The sequence below is a fragment of the Labrus mixtus genome, chromosome 12, assembly GCF_963584025.1.
Source record: "Labrus mixtus chromosome 12, fLabMix1.1, whole genome shotgun sequence".
Lineage (NCBI taxonomy): Eukaryota > Metazoa > Chordata > Actinopteri > Labriformes > Labridae > Labrus > Labrus mixtus.
The window spans coordinates 17114000-17140913 of record NC_083623.1 but is presented as its reverse complement, the minus strand read 5'-3'; the positions used below and the strand labels follow the sequence as shown (position 1 = coordinate 17140913).

General features: G+C 42.6%; 2 protein-coding genes across 5 annotated transcripts in view; one reads left to right on the top strand and one right to left on the bottom strand.

The window, feature by feature from the left end:
- Nucleotides 1–21149, top strand: part of ino80 (INO80 complex ATPase subunit) — a 38169-nt gene extending 17020 nt beyond the window's left edge. For 2 of the 4 annotated variants that reach the window (XM_061052376.1, XM_061052375.1), the window contains exons 28-37: nt 8253–8380; nt 12471–12565; nt 13096–13168; nt 13667–13825; nt 13995–14097; nt 14176–14282; nt 14744–14899; nt 15344–15515; nt 18106–18321; nt 19405–21149. In XM_061052376.1, coding sequence (XP_060908359.1) covers nt 8253–8380; nt 12471–12565; nt 13096–13168; nt 13667–13825; nt 13995–14097; nt 14176–14282; nt 14744–14899; nt 15344–15515; nt 18106–18321; nt 19405–19622 — 1427 coding nt within the window. In that variant the 3' untranslated portion in view covers nt 19623–21149. The remainder of the gene's footprint in view (nt 1–8252; nt 8381–12470; nt 12566–13095; nt 13169–13666; nt 13826–13994; nt 14098–14175; nt 14283–14743; nt 14900–15343; nt 15516–18105; nt 18322–19404) is intronic. The other 2 variants (XM_061052378.1, XM_061052377.1) reach the window with 1 other exon arrangement.
- A 1587-nt stretch (nt 21150–22736) lies between these two features.
- chac1 (ChaC, cation transport regulator homolog 1 (E. coli)) lies at nt 22737–24661 on the bottom strand. Its single transcript, XM_061052374.1, has 3 exons — nt 24024–24661; nt 23853–23888; nt 22737–23411 (listed from the first exon to the last, which is right to left on the bottom strand). The coding sequence occupies exons 1-3, from the start codon at nt 24192–24194 to the stop codon at nt 23028–23030; spliced, it is 591 nt and encodes a 196-aa protein (XP_060908357.1). The 5' UTR covers nt 24195–24661; the 3' UTR covers nt 22737–23027.
- Nucleotides 24662–26914: the final 2253 nt, after the last annotated feature.

Here is a 26914-nt window from a genome sequence, read left to right as displayed (position 1 = left end):
GGTTTGCTACAGTATAGTTCCTAAGCTTCATCATGTTAACAGATAGGACATGGGTATAACTATAAAATCAAAACATATCAAATCATTTTTAATGGAATGTGGTTTCAGTCTTTAATATAGTAATCATCAAGAGTTGATTCATCAACAAAAGCTGAGTTTTATTTAGATGATTGATACTAAAGGGTAACATACTGTGATTGACAGCTTTATTGACAGCTCCTGCAGTGCCGTGTGTCACAGTGTAGACGAGGAAAGATGCATTAACACTAACACAAGAGCCCTTAAACTTCAGCTTTAAATTGACACAAGAATCTGTTCTGCTGTAGACTACCTGAGGGAATCTTTCCTGTGTTTACCAGTAAGTTAAATGTATTCTTTGGTTAGTGAAAATGGTGTGGCTTCACCTTTGTACAGCAGGAGGAGGTTTGAAATCCATTCTTCTTCTTTATACACAGTCAATGTTGAGCTCACACTGGCTAAATGGATGCTATGTAACTAAAAGTTAATTAGTAAAAAAAAGAATCAAAATGTGGATAGAGGTAGTCTGCATCGCTGTGGAAAATGACAGCCACACTTGCAAAGATACTGTTCTGGCTTTTTATTCAGTAGTTTTAACTGACAGTTTTATCATATACTGGATTTCCAGTTTTTGACAGAAGCACGATATGTAGGCCCGTGGGAGAGTCTACAAAGGTCAGCCCAGGGTCAACAGGGCACATCACCCTCCTCTGTCACTGCCTGTCTGTCTGCCAGGCTGCAGATCCCTCACAATCTAATGCTGAGATAAAATGCAGTTGTAAAAGTTCCCCCCCTGTGTAAACACATCCCGGCGATTTCCATCGAGGTGTGGATCCAGGATTGTGGGTGTACGTGGGCTTATGTGTCTGCTTTATCGGAAGAGCTCTGCTTTGCTGAGGTGAGGGTCAGCAGGAGGAGAGTGGGAGCTGATTCTCTGCCAGGGTTCAGATGGCTGATGGATGTCCAGGGTGATAGAGGCCATTGCAGTTTTACAGACAACACTTCCCCTCTCACTGACCTGTGCAGGCCCTCGAATTCTGATACACTGAGGCAGTGGGTAATGTCGACTGCAAACAAATAGAGGGGTTTGTCCTTTAATGCTTGTTTTATAAAACCGAAGTTTACCTTGCATTTATTATAACCTATTTTCCTGAACAACAAGCATTTGTCCTTTAAATCCGATACAACACTCGCCTATACAATATAGTACAATATCCTTATGCTTGGTTTCTTTTTTTTCTACAGATCTGAGTACATGTGCCCGTGAGAGTGTTTGTGTGTAAAAGTGATAACCAAACAAGTATTTGTGTGTCAGTGTGAGAACAGTCTGAGAGCTCTTGTGAAGTTATACGAAGGCAGACAAAGCGAGGAAGTTTAGCCGCTGGTCATTGTTCAAGTGCTCAGTTAGGTAACACTAATAGATGGTCCGTCTGTGTGTGTGTGTGTGTGTGTGTGTGTGTGTGTGTGTGTGTGTGTGTGTGTGTGTGTGTGTGTGTGTGTGTGTGTGTGTGTGTGGGTGTGGGTGTGTGTGTGTGGGTTTATGGGTGTGTAGGAGTGTGTGTCAGTGTACCACAGGGTGTATTCAGCGCTCACACGGGGGCCTGAGGTGTCTCTCACCTCCGCACACACACTCTCCCACGATCGTTGGCGTTGGCCTTTACTCTGCACAAGCTACACCTCCGTCCCTCACGCAAACAGACAGAAGCCGCATGCTGATCTGAAATCAGTATCTGGCCACAGCCTCTTGGTCTGTCTGGTCTCCCACCTCTTTCTCAGCCTCAGTAGGAAGGAAGTGACCTAACAGTCCGGCACCCGTTCCTCCGCTGAACACATTGTTGCCACATCAAGGCCCCACATACGTACAGTAGCCCGGCTGAAGTTTCCCAGCCTCTCCTCTCCTCTCCTCTCCTCTCCTCTCCTCTCCTCTCCTCTCCTCTCCTCTCCTCTCCTCTCCTCTGCGCTCCCAGCCCAACACCTCCCAGAACAAATGGCAGAGCTGAATAACTGTTTGTTTTGAGCGCCATGGCGTGAGTAAGGCTGCCCACTGATATCGACGGGGTAATCTAATCAGAGGACTTATTAAGAATCAGGCCACAGAGGAGGAAAAAACAATTGCTGCTGGAATGTCTTGGCCTTTAGATTTTTGTTTGTTTGTTTTTATGTTACTGTGGCAGAATTACACAAAGGATGTTTTTCATTCAAAAAAAAAAAAAATCTTGATTATCTAATTTCTGTTGAATGTTGATGTGCACCTTTCAGATGATGGATGATGCATTCAGTGTATTGTTAGCCATAATATCACCTGTACAGTCATGTGTCTGGGCCACCCGGACACCACAGGAGAACGGTATTTAAATATATAAATCAGAAACATTGCAGTTTCTTTGTGTGCTTAATACTTTGGGTAGATTCCTCTCTCTCTGTCTCTCAGAATTAATGATACTTCATAAAAACATGAATATGAAAAAATGTGTCACTTTTTAATCAAACAAAAGCACATTTCAAGCAGAGCGATGTGATGTGTCTGAAAGTAAATTGTTTTGCGTGCTGTAGAAGTATTTGCAGAACATTCCTGTGTGACACAGAAATAAGCTTCCTGGCTGTTTGTGAGGCCTCAGAGTCGCTGGCTGTAATTAGAAGGAACCGCTCCACAAAATGACGGTTCTCACTATAGCACCGACTCTTGACTCGTCCTCTAGCATCGTTGCGAGCTGGGAAATGACTGTCACTGCTGTGTCTGTGTGAAGGAGACAGAGAAAAAAAAAAGGGGACTTGTGAGTCTCTCAGTCGAAAGAGAGAGAGAGAGAGACTATCAGGTCTGGCCCTGCAGCCCACATCAGGCTGTGGGAAATGCAGTCCTGCCTTCCTGTCCCTTCAAAGAAACTCTGCTCTCCAGCAAAATGGCAGGAAGCTTCCCTCGGCTTTCTGATAGACAGGCACGAAATAACCCAGCCTCACCGCATCAGCGTCTGCCCCTCTCAGTCTGCATTAAAGCTGGCACCAGTACCCGTCTGCGGGACTTCTGGCTCCTTTTTTTGCCAGCAGGAGAAAAAAAAAAATCTAAATAAAAGATCCAGCCAAGTGTGTAAACGAACTGAGATCTTTTGATTTCATTCTCTAATTTACGCCTATTAATGTTCATATGAGTGTTCACTGATACCTGTGAAAATCTAGAAGCAGGCTGAAGGGGGAGACATTAGCCACATTTCTCCTCCTATGATGAGATCCTTTAAACATAGAAGCCAAATAATATGTAGCCCACTCTGTCCCTCGGCCAGCTAGCTTTCATCTGTGGTGTGTGTCGAGTCAGTCCCGGCCAAGGGTAACTAGCTGTAATCTCTCTTAATGACAGAGTTCAACCTAGGCTGCTGTGGCCTGGTGAGATTCTCCTCCTCATCAGACTGTCTGTCTCTTTCCCCCGCTTAACGACTCCCGGAGAACCGAGAGAAGCGCTCTGCTTGCATGTTTGAGGGTAGACAGTGATTTTTTTTTTTTTCACAAACATGTTCGATACACACACACACACACACATGTAATTGTAGTCCGTCGTTGTCAAAAGTAGTCACATATCTTGGCTTTCAGGAATGCATGTTTGTCATTCGGCTCTCCTTTAGGGCTCCACAGTGCAGATTAAGAGTTCAACATGCAGATGTATTTTTAGTATGTTAAGGTAGTAAATGTTAAACATCACAAAAACCTAAATAGAAGCAACCACCCCAGTTTTCTGGTCAGTCACTTCAGCCTTGGCTTCGCAAACCTGCGGCTGGCATCTGGCTCTTAGCTGCACTGATGCTGCGTCTGCGAGAAAATTAAGTTTAAGTCTGACTTTTGTCGATATGTGCTGCAGCAGCAAAGTAGTGTCAGTGTAATATTTCCATCATGAGCAGTGCTGAACAAGTGTTGCCCATTGACTTATTGATTGCACAGTGTAATGTATCATTATACAGTGAGGGGCTGACGCTCGCTTCGATCCCCCCATCTGTCTCTCTTTCTCACATAACCATCCATCCATCTTCATGCCCCAGACTTTTTTTTTTTTTTTTTTTTCTTTCATTCTGCTGTTCATCTCGTCCCTTTCGATCCGATCTGGCCCGCTTCCCTCCCTGCTTAGGGAGGTTCAGCTCTTGGCTTTGGCAGCAGTAGCAGTACCAGAGGGGAAGGGGGACAGGACAGGACAAAGATTGTAGCAGCGTATTAATGAAATTAGCGCAGTAGTTGGTTTGGGAGTATCAGACGCCAGGCACCAGGGCTGGGCCGGGGTTAATTAGCTGGCAGCAGGCCTCTAATTGGGTCAGGACCGTGTCAGGCCCCTGGCTCTGGCCCTACAGGGATTGGATTACACCGTCAGGGGACAGACAGTAAAGGGGGGGGGGGGAGAAGGATGGAGAGGGTGCAGTAGATGTGGTAGAAAAGGGGGAGAGAGGAGGGACAGGAGTGTAGCCCTAATCTGCCAGCAGGAGGTACGGAGGAGGAGGAGGAGGAGGAGGTGGGGAGACCTTGCTGGCTGAATACCGCTGTTAGACTGGATTGGATTTAGGTGGGTGGGGGGGGCTGCTATGTAAGGGGGGCAGGGCAGGTGGCGAAGCTTGATATGTGTATCCATAGCAACGGCAGAGTGGTGTGACACCAAGTGGGATTTGCTTGTGTTTTGGGGTGTGGTCTCAACAGGATGCTTGTCCTTTCAATCTAGAATGAGAAAGTTGTTTTGTGTTCATTCTGACACATTTTTAAGTCAGATTTCCATCGTGACGAGACATTTTTTCAGGTCAAGTGCTCTGTTGTGTATTAACTGTGTCACTTTTTTCCCCCCATCAGCTAAAAACAATTTATTTCCAGCACCATATGAGTTAGATACAGACAAATCCACTCAAACCCGTCTAATCCCTCCATAATTCATGTTACACGCATGACACCCACTTTGTTCTCAGTTACGACCCTCTGTCCAACGTTTCACTGCCGCCACACTTAGATTATATAGTGTAAGCCATAAGTGTAATGTTGGAATGGTGCAGACCACAAAAGCCTTCCCAAATCGTAATCATTCATTCTCTTGGCTTCGCTTTTTCGGGTATGGCAGTGATATTTAGAAAACGGAGATTTTCTGCATGCGGCACTGAATGTTTTGAACTCGACCACCTCTCTCTGCAAGCCACACAGCGAGGCTTTAGGGAGTTTGGGTTGTTTCAGCGGTGGGATTTTTTTTTCAGCCAGTCCCGTCATTTCTGCTGGACATCTGTTTCCCTGCTTTCCTTTGATTATTTTGCACCTTTTTTCTTGTACCAGTCGTTCCTCTTTGGGCTGAATGCCTTTTGAATTTGAGATATGTTAGTGGTCAGATGGTGCACTCAGCTGGTACGTAAAGATTAACTAGAGGAGATATCGCATGTGTAGTTAAGTATCAGTGTTGCTTTCTTAAGAAGCAGAGCAGCTCAGCTATGAACTGTCTCCTTTATAATCCTGCCATAAACAAGAGGATTAGCCCGGCTGACATGTCTCTTCATACAGAAATAATGGCATCCAACTGCTTAATATGGGATTTTCAGATTTACAGTATTTGCCCTTCAAGAATTAGTTTAAATACATACAATATTTAGATCCCTTTGGCTACAAAAACCCTCAGATGTGGGCTTTAACCCATCTTAAAATGTGACATCAGAGTCTGGAGGCTTAAATGTAATCTGCTAAACTGAAACAGATTGGTGGCAGGGGTTGAGCAACATTGCCTTTATATGTGCATTTGCATGTTTGCGAAACCGCGGTTTGCCTCCAGTTGGCGCGATGGCGCACAGGCACCACTAGTGGTATGAACCATTGAATGAGCAGTGACCCTGCTTAGACTGGCACCTGCGGTAAGGAGGCGCTGTCTGATCTTTTAACCACTACACCACCACCGCCACCACTGAGCTAATACTACTAGCTGGAGCCGACCATAGTCCCCTTAACTCTCTGTGTGGAATATTTCTTCAATCGCACATGACTAGCTCTACTCTGCATGTCTCAGCCTCGCTTCCTTTTTACTCTTTAATTTCATTTTGTCCGATTCGCTTTCGCCTTTTATAGGCATCTTAAACAACAAGTGTGTATCCCCAGGATTGTTGTGTTCTAGTCTTTTGGTATGCAACGATGCAGGCCACACAAATATTGAACAACTCATTTCCTACAGAAAATCCACAGTTAAAATTAGATTTGCAGCAGGGTTTAATGATTATGATTTGCTTTGAAGAGTTTTGTTGTCACAGGGTAACTCACGATACGATACATGGTACATGGTACACTATATCACGATACAGGGATTATGGGATAATCGACACATTGCAAGGCAATGATATAGTCGTACAAATGCCACTAAAAGGTTTGGTGCAGGATTAATATATTTTTCACTGCAATATTTGGCACCTGGGATTCACAATCCTGTGAGACACAAGCCACAGTGACGATATATTACTGTATCGACGTTTTGTCCCACCATTATTCTTTATTATCCTCCTCTCTTCCTACCTCTTTTTTTTTTTTTTTTATCCTTCCTTTTTCAATTGGCCTCTCTTTTCGTTTGTGGAGCGTCAAGAGGCACAATCCATCTCAGCTCTTGTAGAACTGAAATGAAAATAAAACAAAAGTGAAAAGCATGTCTGCCCCCAATCTACCAGCTGTTTGGAGAAGCAAATGTTTGAAAATTGAAGCATGAATACAACTTTGATTCAAGCCTCCTCCTGTCAACACTTGACCAGTAGCTCCATGACTTGTGTGACCAACACTGAATGTGTGACAGGCTGACCCCACTCCACGCTGACCTAAAGGTGAGCCCTCCAAAACCTTTCCCCTGTTCATCTGTTCTATTAGTTCCTCTTTAACACCTCTACAGGGCCTGACCTTTTTGGGGTGGCTATGCTGGGGTCACGGGTCAGGGTTCAGCCTTAGTACACATTAGCATCGAATGCTTCATGGGTCCCAATTGGAAGAATCCAGTTTTGTGAATCCTGTTAGATTGTTGAGAATATTTTAGTATTTTTTTTTTTTTATTGTTTTGAAGATTACGTATCAGGGTTTTGAATTAGGTTATGTGGCAGACTTGTTGTTCAGAACCAGCTTTAGCTTGACATCTCTGACTTTGTGTTTGTGATGAATGGAACATGATTTAAACACGGTTGGTTACTTCTCATTGACAAAGCAAGGAAATAAGACGTGGAAATATTTATATTCTGGTGTTTTCACTGTACAAAAGGTCTTGGGAACAAGTGTCTAACTCTTGCGAAAGACGGACCAAGCCTGACTCTCCCATAGGGACTCTCTTGTAACCCCTGTCCCCTGACCCTGGACCTGGCCTTAGGTTCTCCACGCTCAGGGTCACGACCCCTCGCTCAAACACCATAGTGTGCCTGTCAATGGGTCGATGGCTGCCATTGTGCTGGATGACGTTAATTGCTCATCAGCTGGCAGTGAGGGAACCACTGCGACAGCAGACCCAGGGTCAGATCACTCCCTTTTCTCTCCCTGTGGTCAATCATTCCAGGTTTAAAGAACACCCGATGTGGTTTTGGAAGACCAACTGCTGGGCCTATTTGTCCCTCTTTTTGCTGTTGTCTGTTATGTACTATACATCACCCATTTCTCTCCATTTCTCATTCATTCTCGTCCCCTCTCTCTCCTTCTCTCTCTCTTTTTTTTTTGTCTCTCTCTCGCTCTCTCTGCTCTCATTATCAGTCCGGTCATTAAGGGCACACGCTTTCTTTAAACAATCAGCAGATCAGGAACAGATTGATCTGCTGGCTGATCCCCTCTGGTGAAAGGATCTTTATCCTAGAAAATCCAGTCTTATGGAGCTCTTGTATTGATTAGGGAAGAGTTCATAACATCTGAATTGATTAGGCTGCTTTGTTTTATTCTGCCATGGAGCAAATGTCCCAGGTGATGCGTTAGCAGTCTAAACATTTGAAACAAACACACAAAAATGACGAGCTATGATTGCGGATTTCCTTTCATCGAAAAACCCTGACATAAATTAAAACACATTTTAAAAAATAAAAACAAAAAAGTAAACGCCAGGCCCTGAGAGGTGTTTTTAGCTGGTTATGGATCTTCAGCAAAAACAGAGGAACTTCCTTTATCCACAGGCATTGCCAAGATCAACACAAAATGAAAGTTACTCACAGTAGATTTAAACACGCTTGAAATTATGATAAATAACCATCCAGCTAGTCTAAAAGCTGTCGCCTGTTTTTCTTTCCCTCTTCCAGACAAGGAGAGCCTGATCACAGAGAGCGGCAAGCTCCACACCTTGGATATCCTGTTGAGTCGGCTGAAGAACCAGGGACACAGAGTCCTCATCTACTCCCAGATGACGCGCATGATAGACCTGCTGGAGGTATAAACGCACACAGACACACGCCGAAAAACAGACAGCAGATTTGATTTAATTGGTAAACTATAGCTTTTAGATTAAAATTGTTTTTTTTTAAGCTATAACTGAAGAACCATTGAATAGGAGTATGGAACACAAGTAGATACACATTACCAAAGACACCTGTACAAGCTACCAAGAATGATCGTGATCCCTGATAACACACCTTCAATTTGCACATGTGTCTGTGTTGTTCCACTCCAGTTGTTTAACTGGTAGACTTATATGGTGAGGTATTGAGCTCCAGCCTTCCTGTTCCTCGTTTGTGAAATCATTAGACGGCTAATTAACAGGTCAGGCCTAATTAGTGGGGTCTCATCTGCAGGGGAGGCAGCCAGATGGGAGGGAGGACTGGCAAAGGGGGAGAGGGGAGTGGCAAGATCATTTGGATCGCGAAAGACAGAAATTCTTTCGAAAATTGGAGACAAAGCTAAAAGTGGACAGGCTGGAGCAAAAAAGATGGGATCACATTAGGAAAGCTAACACAAAGCCAGAAAAAATGGAAACACCAGATAGATTTATGGTGGCTCTAATTTTCATCTACAGAGGATAAGTGCTCTGAAGTGCTTTGATGGGCACAGATTCAACAATGATATGTCTTCATATCATTTCAGTCATTCATAAATTAGGCCTTTTATCGCCATGCTTAAAGAACCAGAACAGAAAAACTCAGTGACAGCAGATTTGTCAGCTGAGTCTGTCTGGAAGTCAGAGTTTGAGTTATTTTTTGAATCTGTTAATCCAAACTCTGCGGGCGATTTTGTGTCGACGGCCTCTGCGCAATGCTCTATTGTTGCCTCAATATATGTTGTCACTGTGGCGCAGGAAGCTTTTGGCATGATGTCATTGGGAATTCCTTCCCCATTCACACGGTGTGGAGCTGTTTCCACGACCCGAACCCTTTTGATGGCAGATGGACCCAGCCCAGGTGGTTAAGGACCGTCTTCCTGTGCGTCTGGAAAATAGCGGGAATGCCTCGGCAGTAGGAAAAACACTAGCGGTGGGATTGCCTAAGATTGCTTAGACAATGCTGGAGAGTCAGTTTGTGTTAAAGTTTTTCCTCACCGACCGTCCCCGCCTTCATTCATCCTTCCAAAGCTTTGGTTTCCAGACCTGTTGCAGCAACATTACAGCCCCCTTTTTTTACAGTACAGGTGACCTCATACAGTGATGGGAGTCTGTGACAGCACATCCTCTTATAATGGCTTTAAGAGATCCAAGAATTAAATCATATATTCACCCAATCTGTCTTCAGTTTTCTTGGACTGTATTATCTTTCTCATTGGTTAGGGATAAAAAAAATTCTGCAGATGGAGTTGATTTCCTTAACATGCGACTATGACTAAGCGAGGGATTGAAAGAGAGGCTGATGCTAATCTCTCTCATTAGCGTCATTGTTTTCGTCGCCGGTCGGCTGGCCGTTCTCCTGGTGACATCACTTCGCTGGGTGATGGATTGCAAAAATCCGGGTGGCCTGAAGAAAAATAACATGGTTGGCTTTCTCTGGCAGCAGCCGATAGTGGAGCAGGACCGCCAAGTCACTGCCCTCGATCTGAGTGGAGTGTCTGTGGCTGCTTAGAGGGCACTTTACTGTACGGTTAGTCTGCGGCTTAGATTACAGTAATGGCTGGAATGCCCACAGTGGAGTTTCATCAAAGAGTACACATTATATTATTATTAAATCTGAACTGGGATGCAGATCTTATAGTTGACTGGGCTGGTAGATTTAAGTCTAATGAAAAAAATTATATTGAGCAAGTCAAGCAATGAACTTTAAAAAACATTGTGGGGCTCATGATGGATGTGTTTCAAACATAAATTGGGCCTGTGTTACCCACAATGCAACTGGACAGCAAACAACTTTGTTCGGAGGTTTTAGCGTGTTAGCTAAAAGCAGCTAATGTAGCCTGGAACAACTAGCCATACGCAGAGATGAGAAGGAACTCCACATCTATTTTGTCATTGTCAAAGCTGTCATTGTCTCCAGAACTAGACTGACCTGACTCGAGTGACATCACTTAAGGCACTTTATCAAACATCACACATTTTCATCGTGACTTACCCAAGGCTTTTTAGGACTACTTTTGATAACTTTTCCAGTCTCGGTTTTTCTACAATCCTTTGGTTTTATTCAAAGTTTCAGAGTTATTAAAGTTAATGGTGTCAAGACTTCCATCACAATTAAAACAATCTACACTGATTATATGCTTCCATATTTATCGTGCCAGTGCACCATGTGTTATTTCAATTTTATGGTTCTTTGGTAAAGAACAGAGTGTGACTTTCGCACTCTCTGTTCTCGACCCGAGAAGGGAAATTGTTGTACTTCAGATTGTTTTGTTTTTTTTACTTTTGGGATTCATTATTGTCCAGTAATTTGAGAACACGGCTGCCACTCCTTGCTTTTTCTGAGAGCTGGTTTCATGCTCATGCAAGTGCCAACTCTGAAGGTCAAAGTGACAGGTTCAATTTAAGCAACAGATGTAGTGATATTTGACAGAAAAGAGGATCTTTCACCATGCTTTTCAACAGATGTCTCTATTCCCACGCCTCTCTCTTCCCATACACCATTCCAAGTTTGTATGTTCCATATCAAAAACACACAGATTCATGTGCACGATAAACTACTGACAGCTTGTTGAACCAAATCAACATTTCGTCCGATTACAGGTGTAATCTGAACCTTTACCTTGATTTATATTTGCAATGGAACACTTACCAAAATCACAAACAGAAATACAGCTTGTGATTTTCACTACCACAAGAAAATCTGAGAGAAAATTGCAAACTGATGAGTTCTAGATTTCAGCGTTGTACTAATCTGTCCCCAGCAGAGATTTAATCACAGCAGATTGTAACCGATGGATCCCAAGACGGAGGGGTCTTAGATGATTTTATGAAACTCTCCGATGAGGAAATAAAAGTTAAGACGCAGATGAGTTTTTAAGATTAGGAAGGCTGAGTAAGGCTTTCTGTAAGTGCAAATAATATCTGCAACATCCTGCTGGCACGCTATCAAAGCTCAATCCAACAGGGTCAGCAGCAGTTTGGCAAGCAGCGGGCTAATGGTCCCTAATGTAGTGTTCACTCGGAGCAGATGGGGCTGCTGGGAACGAAGCCAGGCTCTCAGAAAAAGAGGAGGGCAAGAGGCCCCAAGTGTCATGACAGGGGTTTGAGGTGGAGGGTCACAGAAAACATAGTGTGGAATCATTGCTTTCATCGGCAATGATTGTGAGAGGTGAGTTGTGATGTGTGGCAGTGATTGTGACTGGTTGGTAGGTTGGGGTCGGGGGCACTGACATGTTTGAGCGAGGAGGTCGGAGGTTCAAAAGGGGGGGGGCCTTAAAGAGAGATCAACATGTCACTTCATCAGTGCCCCCTCCTAGCAGACCTAACACCCACACACAAACACAAACACAAACACACACACACACTTTTTGCAGAACAGCTAAGCAGACATTTGGGGGGATAGAATATCAAATTCTGCATTTCTGTGTCTCTCTAGGCACGGATTGAAGTTTCAACTCCAGAAATCGTGTTTAAGAAATGTGGGATTTTGATCTTTTGGACAGAAAAGTTGCTATCGGAAAGAAAATCTTACATCCAACATTTGTATTTCTCGACCCTTGGAAACTCGACAAGTAGAGCTGCAAAGCTTCTCTGCTCCTTAGAGAAAGACTTCATTATGACTGCATACTTTAGAATGTGCTAATCCAGAAAAAAAACGGTTTGAGATTTCAGTTTTTTTAAGTTTGACACGAGTTTAGGTTTGCTGGTTTTAAAATCAGTAGCAAAGGTGATCCAGGGAGATTTGGCCGCACAAATCCATTTATTTTAAAACCTTTTTCTTGACATCAAAGCAGGACCGGGTCCAGTTCTTTTAGTTTAAGAAGCTTTAAAAGTAGGGCGCTTTAGTAAAAATGAATGATTTCTGTTTCCTGTAACCACTTTACTTGAAGAAAAGTATAGCTCTGGGAAACAAAAAAAAAAACAATGTGGGCTCAAAAAATGAAACAAAATGAAGTCTTCATTTTCTTCTATCCCATCTCTCAAGGAGTACATGGTTTATCGGAAGCACACCTACATGCGCCTGGATGGATCCTCCAAGATTTCTGAGCGCAGAGACATGGTGGCAGACTTCCAGAGCCGGTGGGTACAGATAGATACGATCTTAAGGGTGTGTGAGTGAGTATGTGTGGGAAAGCAAAAACCTCTTCTTCCATGAATTACTGTAAATCTGTCTTTTTTTTTCTTATATTGCAGCAATAAAGAGAACAGTTTAATCTTACATGTGCAGGTCCAGAAATGTGCATGTGTGCGTGTATATATATATCTCCTCTGAGTTCACATACTCTGGTTCACATTAGTAAGCAGCTCTGAGGCGCCAGTGTTACTCTGGTTCTTGTTGTAGCGGGCATAGGTGAGAGAGTTTGTGGTTCATTGAAGCAACTCTATTTTGGGGGAGCTCTACCATCGGTATCAAGTACATATTCTATTTCATATTCCTCTCTCCTCTTTGAGTGAAATAGGCCGTAGAAAACTGTGTGGATCAGACTCAATGACTGCTGCCAGGCTGGACTCTTGAGTTACATTTTAACTTAATTTTGTGTTATGGTGTTGTTGCACTGTACAGTTGTAAACTCTGTGTGTTCCTTCCTCTCTGCCCCCTCCCCCTATAGGACGGATATCTTTGTCTTTCTGCTGAGTACGAGGGCTGGAGGGCTCGGCATTAACCTGACTGCTGCTGACACTGTGAGTCAACAATACACATACCGGAAAAAATCTCCCAGGATGCAATATAAAAGCTTACTCAGCACAGATGCTTACCTTAATATATCAAGAGCTGTGTCAGGGGAGTGTCTTAAGTGATCTCGGTCTCAGCCTTAATAACATATTCATATAAACTGCTTAATGGATGTGTCGGATGCACATATCTGAATGATATCTTTTGTTTATTAACGTCACCAAACATAATCTCTGTGTCTCTATAGCCTCGTTCAAGTGGGGTTAGCTTTTCTGACAATCACTTTTTAAATGAGTGTTAACATAAAACATCTGCCACGTTAGAGTGCAGCTCACATGGGATGACACATTCCGGTAATTTGTTTTGGAAACTTCAGAAAAAGGATGTGTTTGCATCACGCAAATGGAACCATGTTATAAATAAATTAACAATAAATCCGGGTTAAATACTTGACACTTTTTTTTTTTTTTTTAAATGAGTATGTTATTTTTGTTGCTTCCCTCTAGGTTATTTTCTATGACAGTGACTGGAACCCCACAGTGGACCAGCAGGCCATGGACAGAGCTCACAGGCTCGGGCAGACCAAGCAGGTCACTGTTTATCGGCTCATCTGTCAGGGAAGCATCGAGGAGAGGATCCTGCAGCGGGCCAAGGAGAAGAGCGAGGTCTGAAACACTGGCACACATTCAAATGATGCAGAAATGTGACAAAGAGTGTCAATACATTAAGAGTTGAGCACTCTATTGAACAAATAAATAAGCAATTATACAGAAAGTATGAATTAATAACACGGCTGATTGATGCCTTCTTGCTTCTCTGCTCTTGTGTCACTAGATCCAAAGGGTGGTCATCTCTGGAGGTAACTTCAAACCAGACACGCTCAAACCCAAAGAGGTGGTCGGCCTGTTATTGGACGATGATGAACTGGAGAAGAAATGTGAGTGTTTGGGGCAAACAATTACAGATGTATTACTTGATTTGATATCAATAAGGGAGAAAGAAATTAAGAAATAAGTCGTGTTTGGTCCTGCAGTACGTCAGAGGCAGGAGGAGAAGAGGCAGCAGGAGGAGAGCAGCAAGGTGAAAGAGCGCAAGAGAAAGCGGGAGAAGTACGCTGAGAAGGTACGGTATGGCTTTATACACCGGGGCATCGAACATCAGATGTTGCATGGACAGTCTCAATCTTGTTCTTGTTTATACATTTATCTCTACCATCATGACAGAGTGTCACGGGGGGGAGATTCTCTCTGGAAAATTATTAAAGGGAGGCACATTTGATGAAATCCAACCTTTTGTTTGAGATACCTTGTCTTACATTAAAGTGGTGCTAGATGTGAGGTCAGGGGGTCACCAAGATCATTAGATATCATCCTCTGGGGATGCATACCAGATTTCATGGCAATCTGTCCCGTACTAGTTGAGTTATCTGAGTGTTTGACAGACGGACAGGCCCGCACACTGAACACTTTGACACACATTATAGGCTTTAAATTCTATGGGATTTATCTACAACAAAGACATATGATGTATGAAACCTAACCTGTTCATGAACCATATCCTGCTCTTTTTTTTTTTTTCTGTAGAAGAAGAACGAGGAGTCTGAGAACAAGAGGAAAAAAGAGGTGAACCTGGTCATCTCTCATGCACCGTCAGCTGACAACTCCAACCTGTCTGCAGACGGAGATGACTCCTTCATCAGTGTAGAGATGGACTCAGCCATGCCCAGTCCTTTCAGTGAGGTAAACAAAAACACACAAGACATATAAAGTCCTTTTGGGAAAGTGTAAGGAAGCTGAGACAGAAGGAAATTGTATACAATTGTTAATTATGTTACAGATGGTAATGGCTTCTGCATAAACGCACTGAAGTGTAAATTGTCAATCTGTTTCCTCTCATATTTACTCCGTTCTGATAATTTAGTCCTCTTTTCATGTGATACTTTCATTTTTCATTTCATCCTTCCATCACTCCTGCTCTCCTCTCTTGATACCTTCCTCCCTTCTTGACTTCCTTTTATTCCTTATATTCGTTATCCTTATATTTCATCCTTCCTCTCTCCTTGTTGCTTCTTGCATCTTTCCTCTTATATTGCCCTTTGCTGTACTGGCCTGTTTCCCTTTGTTCCCCGTGGTGCTGACCCCTAGCCTGTGTGTGTTTCTGTGTGTGCTCCCATGCATGGTCAGATCTCACTGAGCAGCGAGCTGCAGCCCGGTTCGTTACCCCCAGATGCTGATGCCGACGAGAGCAGCAGCGACATGCTGGTCATCGTGGACGATCCCGTGTCCTCCGCGCCACAGTCTCGAGCCACCAACTCCCCTTCCTCTGTGTCTGGATCGGTCTCTGACAACATGAATGGTAAGAGAGCAAGTTGAATCTATGACTGTGAGTTTTAAGTGAGCAGTCCAACTGTTCGCAAGAGCCTAATATTTGAATAATGAAGCTTCTCAGTACTCATTTATCTCATTGCCTTGTTGCTGTTTGAGAGCAACCTAATCTTAGGTGGTAGATGAAATTAGATATATTTTCCATTGTTAATCTCTGCACGGAGCCCACTTTGGGAATCACTGAGTTACTGTGTTCTTACCCCTAATAACATGGAAAATGACTTTACATTTTATGGCACATTTGTAAAACATGATTATTTTATAACATAATAAGATTTTAAATATGATGATTCCTGATAGTTTTACGAACTAGTTCAAAAAACCTCCTCCTCGTACCACTACAAAAATAAAACTCTGTATGCACATTACAGTAAATGTACTTAAAAGCCAATATAGTGAAAAATAAACAAAAACCTGTGGTATTACATAACCTGAACAAAAAACCTGAGTTCTTCTACAAACATTAAAACAAACTGGGAGGAGGTTTAAATGTAATCTGAAGCATCAATTTAATACCAAAGACTCAATATGACCTAAAAACAAAGCAAACCAGGTTCAGATGAAGAAATGTACAGAATGCAGTCCAAGAGAGCCTATGTTAACATTTATCCATGGCAAAGTTTCGCAATGAAAAGTATGTTGGCAAGCTAGCAGCAAGCAGTTGGAGGTTTTTCTTTAGAGAATATCACACATACAGTACATGTACAAAAAAGGGATCAGTGAAGAGATGAGATGTGCTGCTATATTCACGGGGGCTTTGCTGCTCACGCACATGGTTTACATAAAGAGTGAAATCAGAATAAAGCTTTTAAATCTTAACATGAAATCGACCCTTATATGTAGTGTTGTGTCAATATAATTAGTACATATCCACTTAAAGTTCACATAGTATCCTCATTGTCAACAGGTATGAATAAATCTCAGAGCTCCCCAAAACATGTCTGTGAAGTTTTTCTCGCTAAGATCCACTGTGGTCCTGTATTTGATCATTCCCTATAAACCCCTCTATTTCAACCCTGCTCAGAACAGGTTGTTTCTGTATCTGTAGCTTTAAATGCAAATGAGCTGTGTTAGACCACGCCTCTCTCTGGAAGTAGATGTTGCTTGGGCTCTCTTGCAATATGCTCTACTGTTTGCGGTGAAAAGGCCGACTCAGAGGGCAGAACAAACACCTAGCTCTTAGTGTGTCACCCACCTGGGGGAGGGGTTACCGCCCTTTGTGATGTCATGAAGGGCGGTAACCCAAAATGGGTGGGGGGGTGTTTGTAGACAGACTAGGGACATATGTTAGTGAGATAAAGCCATGTTTAAGTGTATTTAGCTTAATATGTGACCTTTAAACTAACTTGTATAATAAATGGACATTCCTCTTACACGCTATCACACGCAGCATGACGCACACTTTCAAAATGTTCATATTCTATGCTTCTTACATTTCAGATAATTTGCGTACATGCCGTCTGTGCAGCTGATGTTCCCTCTTAAAGCTCCTAATGTGTCAAATAAAACCTTACCCCAGTCATCATGAGGCAGCTTTATCATGTTGGAATGATGTTTGAGAAGCGAAGCAGACTTCTGTGTGTGCTGATAAAGCTGGTTCAGTCAGTTCTCTGCACTATCAGGACTTGTGTTTTAATAGGCTTTCATCCATTAGAACAAGTCGTCTGGTACCTCGTGTGCGTTATTTTAGATTTATGAGGGTTTTATTTTGTCCCAGCCACAATGTTCTAGCATGTGCTGTTCTCTTGGATCCAGATATTAAATGTTCCTATAGTTTATATGGCTTGTACTGTATATTTGTACTTTGGATGCTTTACAATGAGGTAATCCCTTTTTAAATGCATGATGCTTCGTTGAAACCTTTTTGGGATTGTTGCCGCCATGCTAAGAGGCTCCTGCCAGAGAGATTATTAATGACCCCACTAAACAGGCCCGGAAGGCTCAGAGCAAGTTGGTCCTTTTTAGTTGTGAATTATGTTATAATGAAGGGTTGGGAAGACAGAATGAAGGGAGCACTCTGCAAACTTGGACAAGTGGTGAAAAGGGGAGGAAGAGTGAGATTAGGAGCAAAAGGGAGGATACCAGTAAGGGATCTGTGGAGGAGTTTTCATCTTTGCCTGGGTGTTTTGTGATGGGATAAGCTCATCTTGCATACCTCAGGGTTTTAGATGGAAACATGCAAAGAAAACGAAGACCAGTGGAGAGACTGGGGGTACTGGAAGGATCAGACATATTACTAGTGAGGCTTTTAATGTGCAGATGTTTTGGAAAGTAGAGCAACTGTATATTTCATGTTTTGCTTGAGCCTGTACTTTTAGGCTGATAATGTATAAAAATAAATCCGTTAAAAATATGTACCTATGAAGGACAAAGTTGAGGGATGAAACATCTGATTTCTGCGTCACTTGATTTCTGAATATCAATCTGTAATGTGTTAAAGTCGGTATGAATTCAAAAAACAAGTGACGTAGAAACATCTTTCTTTTTAAGAGATAAGAAAAGATGTGGAGCAGAAGAACTCTTCTTTTTCTTTGTTTGTAATGTTTGCCTTCCATCCTCAGGTGTGTCAGCCTCTGATACAGTCAGTCCCGGCAGAGGCCGGTCTGGGCGGAGTCGGGGGAGACCTAAAGGCTCAGGGGGCGGAGCAAAGTCTGGTGGAAAAGGACGAGGGCGCAAGTCGACGGCAGGCAGTGCAGCAGCTATGGCAGGAGCCATGGCCGGTGCAGCGGCTGCGTCTGCAGCAGCCTACGCTGCTTATGGTTATAGTGTTTCTAAAGGTGAGGGATTGAGATAAAGTAAGATCATCATTTATTGACTTTAAATTCTTAGCTTGGTTTCAAGTAGTGTTTTCACATATTTAGGAAACCATTGATTCAAAGCAGGTTTCAAATATGTGGAACCTACCTACACTGAACGTTCACTTTATAGATTTAGTTGCACCCAGAAAATTTTAGATTTTTGATCGAACAGAAGGCTGACTCAATTTTCCCATGACGCATTACAAATACGTTTTTCTGGTTTACAGCGGGATTTTTTTTTTACAAAGAGGCTTTGAATCACTTTTGTGAAAACACCCAAAGAAAGGAAAACCCAATAAATACATGAAAACATTTTACTGCCTTTATGATTTGTAGTTGGCAGTAAACTTCCCAAGTCTCATTTGACAGGAATTGGCGCACTTATTCTATTCTTTCATTTCCTGATTTTATAAAATGGTTATTATTTTAATGTCAAGATATACTAAGTGCCAAGACAGAATGCTGAAACTTTCAAATACTCACATTAAAGCTGGTTTACAACAGCTCAGATAAAGGAAGGCATGAACAAAGGCTGCATCAAAAATGTATATTTTGTGTTTTCTGAAGTGTAAGTGGACCACAGAGCAAAAAGAGGCGGGGCTTTGAAAAATAAATCAGTGCAATTCATGCTCTGCTCAACACTGAGCTGTTTAGAAATGTCCTCATGCATATTTTATTCCACTCATTTACCATTTACTATTTCCCCTGATCAATATTACGCTAACTCACTACAACAACAACAACGCTCACAGCCTCCTGATGTGTTTTTTCACATTAAATGCAGACTTGTAACTAAATAAGGAGGAAGTGTTTCAGTCAGTAACTTGACAAGGTTCAGGGATAAAGGTACAAGTTGTGAAATAATACACCACTGATTAAAGTAGTGCTTTTACAATGAATATTTACTGAATCGATCAAGACGGCAGGAAAAACGTGGAAAAAGGGTGAGGATGTCTGCTAGTGAGGTGAAAAGGATTTGAAAATATATGTTTAAACTGTACACACAAAGCATGTAGGATTGGATAAGGACACACTAATCTCAATTTTCATTACTCTCTCCAGCGGGCCTCTCTGCCTCCAGCCCTCTACAGCCTTCCCTGGGTCGGTCTAGTACCAGCCCTGCCTTCAACCCCAGCAGGAGCTCCTCCCCTCAGGCCAAAGGAGGCGCCTCCACCCCGAGCCCCCACAAACAGCTGGCCCACAGCCACCACCACCTCCACCACAGCAGCCACGGCGCAGTCAGGAAGGGCAAGGGGCCTGCTGCTCCTGGGGCTCGATAATGTACTCATGCACACCTTGAACACACACACACAGACAGACAAATGCACACACACAGAACACCAGATACCTGACCTATTCTCACTGTGACCCCCACAGACACACTACATCTAAAATAAAAATGTAAACAAAGTTCACTTCAAGGAGGACCATGCTGGTTCAGTGACTAAAGCTGCTTTTCCACCAAGGCTGGAACGCTGCAAGTACTCAACCAATAACAATTTTTCAGGTTCTTTCTTCTCAGAAAGAACTTGCCCTTAGCAGGGTTCTATATAGGGGCGAAATAAAGTTCCTGGGACTTTATTTAGACCTCAGTCCCATAGGAGAGTAACTGCAGTGGTATCGTAACTCAAAAGGACCCTCTTCAGACCTACACACACACACCCACACACAGTCATTTAAAGGTACAGTCCCTACCAGCCTGCACATTTCCTGGTTCATTGATACTTTTAAGTTGTGGACAGAAATCAGCCTCGAGTATTTCTGCTTGCATTGTGACGAGAGTATTTTCAAGTGCTTTTCGAGGAAGACAAACTTTTCTATCCGTGACAGGAAACTTTCTCGATATGCTACCTAGTTGTGATGTAAAAAAAAACAAAAAAAAAAAAAGGCGTGGAGTGACACACGTAGCTTCAAGGGCTGTGAAATCCTTGTGTTGGCCAAGGTAGAGGGGAAAAGAAGTTTCTGTCAAATGCACTGAGCCAAGTCTTCCGTTATTGAGTGTTATTGATTCTCTTCATTGTACATTAGGGTTATTTAATTGTTGTGTCAAAAAAAATGCTCACTGCATACCTGTGGATGACTCAGCATCTCACAGAGCTTAATGTGAACCTTACCAACCCAAACTTTACCAAACTACATGTCCACAGCTTTTCTACTAAAGCTCATATTTTTGTAAGAAAGATGTAAGTACCCAAACCGACATAGCAGGCCTTAGCATTTTGAACATTTCTTGCCGCACTGGTGGGAAAACGAAATTTATGATATATATTTTTTGTTCAAGAATGAATGAATGGATGATGTTACGATTATATTCCAAAATGATACAGCAATGCTGCTAACAGAAAATGAATGAATTCACTCAAATCATTTGGTTGTTGAATAGTTAATTTATTTTAGTGTTCAAAAAAAGTGGGCAGTTCATGATAATTGTGAATGGGGGTTTTCACCTGTTGAACAGTGTAAAGAATAGTACTGAAGCCATTTTTATTTTTCAGATGTTTTCTCGTGTTGAGGAGTCTGTGGTTCTCTTTGATGTCATCGATGTTTTAGAAAGACAACACAACAGGTTTGCATCAGTGTCCTAAGTTGAGCACTATATTTGTTCTAGGTTTGTTTGTTTCTGTGTTAATAGTGTGATTAAAATATGATGTTCTATATTGATGTACATAATGGTGAGGGCGACATCGTCCTCTGGCTTTCCCCTTGTTTGCCTGTCTATTTTTATAGGTCATGTGTACATATGAAGAAATGCATCTTCCATTTTACTAACTGAAGGAGCCAGCTGAAAATAAAAAGAGTCAAATCAGTTTTTCTGCTTATTTGACTTTGATTGATTGTTATTTATTACACTCTATACTCTTACACTCTGATATAAATTATTATCATTTTAATGTGGTAATGGGAAACTAGTCTGTAACCATTATTCCTTTCCCTATGTCCTCGGCCATGTTGAATATTTTTATCCTGACACCCAATACACCTGCGATCATTGATTTATTTGAATTTAATACACATAAACTGGACTTTGAGCTACAACAGTCACTGAAATGTGAAAGTAATTCCCAAATCTTTTAACGACAAATATATTTTCCTTACAACATGAAAAATACCGTACTGCCAATTTGGTAGGCATCCCTGTGGAGTTTTCTCCCCAGAATCAATGGCCCTTTCACTCACAATAGTCTGCAGCTCAAGCTGGATGCTTGGCCAGGCGCAGTCACACTGGCTCAACTTTTGACTCAACTTTTTCTTGGAAAATCCTCCCACAGAAACTGTTCATAGTGAAACTGCACTAATTGTTTTAGGAAGGATGTGTTGCTATTTAAGTTTTTGAAATGTAGAGTTTAAGTGCTTCAGTCAGCACAATCAAAACTGCATTGATCTCTATGACTTAGGGATGGAGGAAAACTATCTGAAGCAGATATTAAAGCACCTTCAAATAGAGGCATTTTACTCGGTTGAATAGCAGACATTTCTATATTAGACTGTTTGAACTGGACCAAGTACCGGTACACGACTGACGCGTTTAGCTACAACTCAACCAAGGCAACGTTTCTGAACTTTTTGGGTTGTAGAGAAGGTAACCTAAGTCAAAATTCCACAGTGCACCGGCATTCGCAATCATGTGTTTGTATCAGTATTTTTCATGTGATTTGGTGTTGGTCAGTTACATATCATCTGGATGAGCGTCCTCTGCAGTCTGTTGTTCCTGGAGCACTCTGACATGACCGCACAGCAGACTGTAAACACAGGACTTCCAGGTCTGAGTTTGTTCTCTGCCAAAGCTTATATAAGCCTCTTCTCTGTGATAGATTCTTTGACTTGACTCTCGTCCAGGGTACAAGCTGCTCCGGCCAATGTTTGGAAGTGTCCGATGTATGTTTGTATACTATTAGTGTGTGTACTTCAGGGACCAGTTCCAAAAAGCAGGTTTTCAAAGTTATCTAGACAGAGCTGCTGCAACCAGAAGTTACTCCTCCAGGGCCTCAGGCCTTGTATGGTCAAACATGCATGTGCAGATATGATCTTTTTTATATATGCTGGTTGCCAACCCTTTTTCAAGATATAAGCCCTTAATGTCTCCTTCATCCCCAGTGGATGTGTTTGGAAGTCATTTTTAATGGCCCTAAGATAGGATTAAAAGAAAATGTAAACACATAATTTTGTCTACTTCAGGATTTATTTGCTCCAGACTGCTGGCTCATTAATTACTGTTAAGTAAAAAGAAACAAAAAGACAGTATTTTTTTTTATTTTAATTTTATTTGCCTTGGGTACAACACTCAAGAAAGTTGCCTTCATCAACTTTTAAACCGGTATTTAAAGAAACAAACCCCACAGGCATTTGTTCACTTGAGAATCCAGGTTCTTTTCTTAGTTCCTTTCCAAAAAAAAAAAAAAAAAAAAAAAGAAAGCAGCAAAAAACAGATATCACAACTTTACAGTCATAAACAAATGAATACTGACACATTTTGTATCTGATGTACAAACATGTACATGAACATGTTACAGAACAAATAAACGTCTGCATCCCTTTTGTTAAAACTTCAGTAGCATTTAATGGGAAATAGATTCCACAACTTAAACAATGATGAATAAACTGGACCTATGAAAAGCCTCTGTTTGTGCATTTGAGAGTGTAGTGTAGTCATACATCATATAAGTGAGTGACACTAAGGGTATGAGCTACTGGGCTGCTAACAGACAGGACACCACGGTGAGTGCTGCTGCCTCGATGGAGTACAGGTGGTGGTCTTCAACATGTGGGCATTTGCTCCTCATGAACTCCGCCAGCCGAAGCAGATACTCCAGGTTGTGGCCCGTCTTTCCTCTGCTCACAGCGATCTGGACGCCAATCTCCTCTGGGCTGGCTGGCCCCAGGTAGAGGGGGTTGTCAGTCGTGGCGATGTACAGCATCGCCTGAACCGGAGGCTCATTCCCCCCCTCGGGGAAGAAATCAACCATCTTGGTGCTGTAACCGCCGCAGACTGTCTCGCGCACATTCAGGTACTTCAGGGACTCCTCCACCTGAGAGCCTGTCACCTCGAATGCCACACCCCAAGTGCTCGCCTGTCAGAAAGGGAAAACAAGCCAAGTTAATATACATATATGTCATCACAATTTCAATAAGGCTAGAAATTCATATGGCAACAATTTCCCTCTGACAATTCACTCAGGGTGCATGAGTTCAACCTAATAATAATAATAATAATACTTTTGTGATCCAGGTTTTAAGTCATAATGTCTGTAAAATAGGACATGTTATGCTTTTAACACATTTATTTCATTGAGGACATATTGAGCGAGCGACATCACGCTACCTCCTTTAAATTAGTGGCTGAAAGCATATTCAAGTTTGATAATAAAGATAAGAAAATGTGCTGCTTGTCTCTGAAACATGTTCTTATTGTCTCAGATTGTAACAACTTGTCTGCCCATCCCGAGTGTGACGTCAGAGGGAAATGGCCGCCGTTTGAATATGTAGCAGAGGAAATCACGCGTTCCACTTACGTCATCATCTTCGATCAGCGTCACCACTCTTCCGGGCTGCAGAGAGAGAGAGAGAGAGAGACAGGTCACGTCATGGACAACGCCTAATATGGTTCAAGCAGCTGCTGTGCCGACAAAAGTCAAACAACCATGACATTTCAACGTGAGCACAAACACTTAAACACTTCTTACCAAGTCGTCGTTCCCGCGGTGGAAGTTGTCTCCGTGCCAGAAACGCCTCTTGTAGCCTTGAATGTACCCGACCTTGCTCCTCCTGTACTTGAAGTCCGGCTTCCACACCAGCGACCCGTACCCGAAGATCCACAGGCTGGTCTTCCCGGCGACGATATCTTGAGGCTTCATTGTTGATCGATTGAGTTGATGACGTTAAGATGAATCGATGATTAGCCTTAGCTCGATGCTGTTAGCTGAATGACTAGCTACCTAGCGTTAGCTTCCTCCGGTCGAGGAGCAGCGGGACCGGTTGGCTCGCCGGTATACCGCGGACGGTACAGGAGCCCAACTGCTTGGCAGTTGCGAAGATGGAGTTTCGCAGTTGATTTCGCCTTGCATGATGCATCGCCATTGCATTACAGTAGCCGCATTATGCCTTAAAAATCCATGGCAGCCGATTCGGCTTGCTGCGCAGTTTGTAAAACTCAAAAACTCGTTTCGGCCAGCTGCTCCGCCGGCCGGTTAATCTAAGAGTCGAGATTTGATAATTAATCAGCGAGATTTCATTTCGATGCCGTTCAGTACGCCTCGTGGCCTGTCTTCTCTTTATCAGACGACGACAGCTGTACTCAGCTTTTTCTCGATAACATGGCGAAGTGGCTCTCAGAGATTTATACAAGCCCGGTTAGGTAGGCGGGGCCATGGCAGTTTTTTCAACCAATCGCGTTGAAGGTGGACTGGGTCATACCTTGAATTAACCAATCAGACTCCGGTGCGCCGAATAAGGCTGGACTTCCAACCCAGCCGGTTATGCTGTTGGTTAAGATTTTCCTCTCGCGCACTCAAATCCTTCAACATGATTGGCTCTTTAACTGTCCGTCCACCTGACTCAATTCATGATTGGTCGCCTGCGTTGTCAATCTCTGAAAAGATTTGCATACTGTGTAGACTTGATCCGGCTGATGCAACTTCCCACAGCATTTCAGGTCTGCAGTAGAATCACCGTAGGCAACATACCAAGGCGTTGCATCAGACTTGTGGTCTAGGAGAGAGGCCTATATAGGGTCTTGCTGCCCACTTTATTTAACATAAAATGTTTAATAGTGAAGGTAAAACAAGTGTTCTTTGCTAAAAATCAAAAACACAAATTAAATTAAAGGAAAAACATGACCTGAACACAATATTGACATGACTTCAATATTAGCATGTCAGTTAGATAAGCAACCTGTGGAGGTCTACAAGAGCCAGGGCAAATGATGGCTTTGAAACCCACGGCTTGACCATTGTCAAGAGGTCACTGACAGATGACCTCATCACCGCAATATTTATCAGGCAGATATAAATCTGCAAGAGTATCTGTTTCATGACGAATGATGGGTACTGTTCTTTTCTAATTTACTGGGGCGGCAGTAGCTCAGTCTGTAGGGACCTGGGTTGGGAACCGGAGGGTCACCGGCTCAAGTCCCGGTGCGGACCAAATATGGAAGTTGGTCTGGTAGCTGGAGAGGTGCCAGATCACTTCCTGAGCACTGCCGAGCTGCCCCTGAGCAAGGCACCAAACCCCCTCCCCACCACCAGCTCAGCAGCGCCCACTGTGTCACTCTGACATCTCTCCATTACTGCATGTCCATAGGATCCTGTTTGTGCATGTGTGTGTTGCATGACTACAGAGTGTGAAAACAGAAATTCAATCAATATCAATAAAAGTAAATCTTAATCTTAATTGTGCAATCAAAGTTTCATTTTTTTGTTGGCATCTCCAGCTAGAAGGGTTGTTCTTAGACTGCAGAAATCTTACTTGTAGTATTATTCTAACTTTGTTGAATAAACACTCAAGTCAACTTTTATACAATTCACTCAAAAACAGCGTTGACAGATATCGCAGACATAATAATGTTGGGGTTCTGTAGCCTGATAACCATCCCAGATAGAGATGTGGACAACCCATGACAATATAAACCCAAATACTTGACAAAGTACACAAAAATGCCCACCTGTCATGCTGGATCTGATATACTGTAATACTGGAGGCTCATCTGTTCTCAATAGATGGATTATCTATAAATAGCTGGCATGATCTGCCTTGATAAGATGCCAGACAACTGTATCAGCTCTTCATAAATCTAAAGCGCAGCACAATCCAGGCCTTTGAGCAAAGATCCATCCCATCATTCCAAGGCCTTGCATGCCCATCCACTCCACAAGGCTGTAGCCTATCTGTTCGCTGCATGCTCTTTACAAAAGCACAGCTTGTAATCCAATGCAGGGCTCTAGTTTCACTAGACAAATATTTGCCTGTTTGTCTTTGTGTTCCAAATAAATTTGAAATAGATCTTCATGGAAAAGTAAAACATTAGCTCACTTTCCACGTTGGGCAAACTAAGCTGGTTTTTCCAGGTAATAAGATATTAATTAAATGCAGACAAACAGCATAGACTGCATACAGTAAATTCCACTTGTAGCAGTCAAATAAGCCAGTGCTGTTTTTTTTGCATGTGACGTAAACATTCTTTAGTAGGTGTAGTTTTGTCACTGGGACAGATTGGTTTCACCTGAAAGAAGATCCTACAGAACATGGAAGAAAAACAAGCACACCACATATAAGTGTAACTCTTCAGAACCACGCCAAATATCTCCCAGTAGGTTTGGATGCATTGTTTATTATGGTTGGATTCACAACAGTGAGCCAGTTTTGTGTGTAAAGGTTGCATACTTCTTTTATGGCGTTACTCTATCGTGCTTTGGCGAAAGTCTTGAATGACAGGTGACGATAAGAGAACCCAAACACTTCTATGGCACTCTCTTTAAACAATTATGAAGCTTTTATTTTCCTGGCATGGTAATTTCAACCTTAAAACAACTCAAATTAATGTGTAAATGGCAATGCCGTGAAAAGAAAGGCATTTTAC

Bases quoted from the DNA above. Each gene is read 5' to 3' on its own strand.
- chac1 (XM_061052374.1), bottom strand. From the start codon at position 24,194: ATGAAGCCTCAAGATATCGTCGCCGGGAAGACCAGCCTGTGGATCTTC. The intron at 23,889-24,023 runs GTAAGAAGTGTT...CTCTCTCTGCAG, and splicing joins ACCGCGGGAACGACGACTTG to CCCGGAAGAGTGGTGACGCT. The intron at 23,412-23,852 runs GTAAGTGGAACG...CCTTTCTGACAG, and splicing joins CGCTGATCGAAGATGATGAC to GCGAGCACTTGGGGTGTGGC.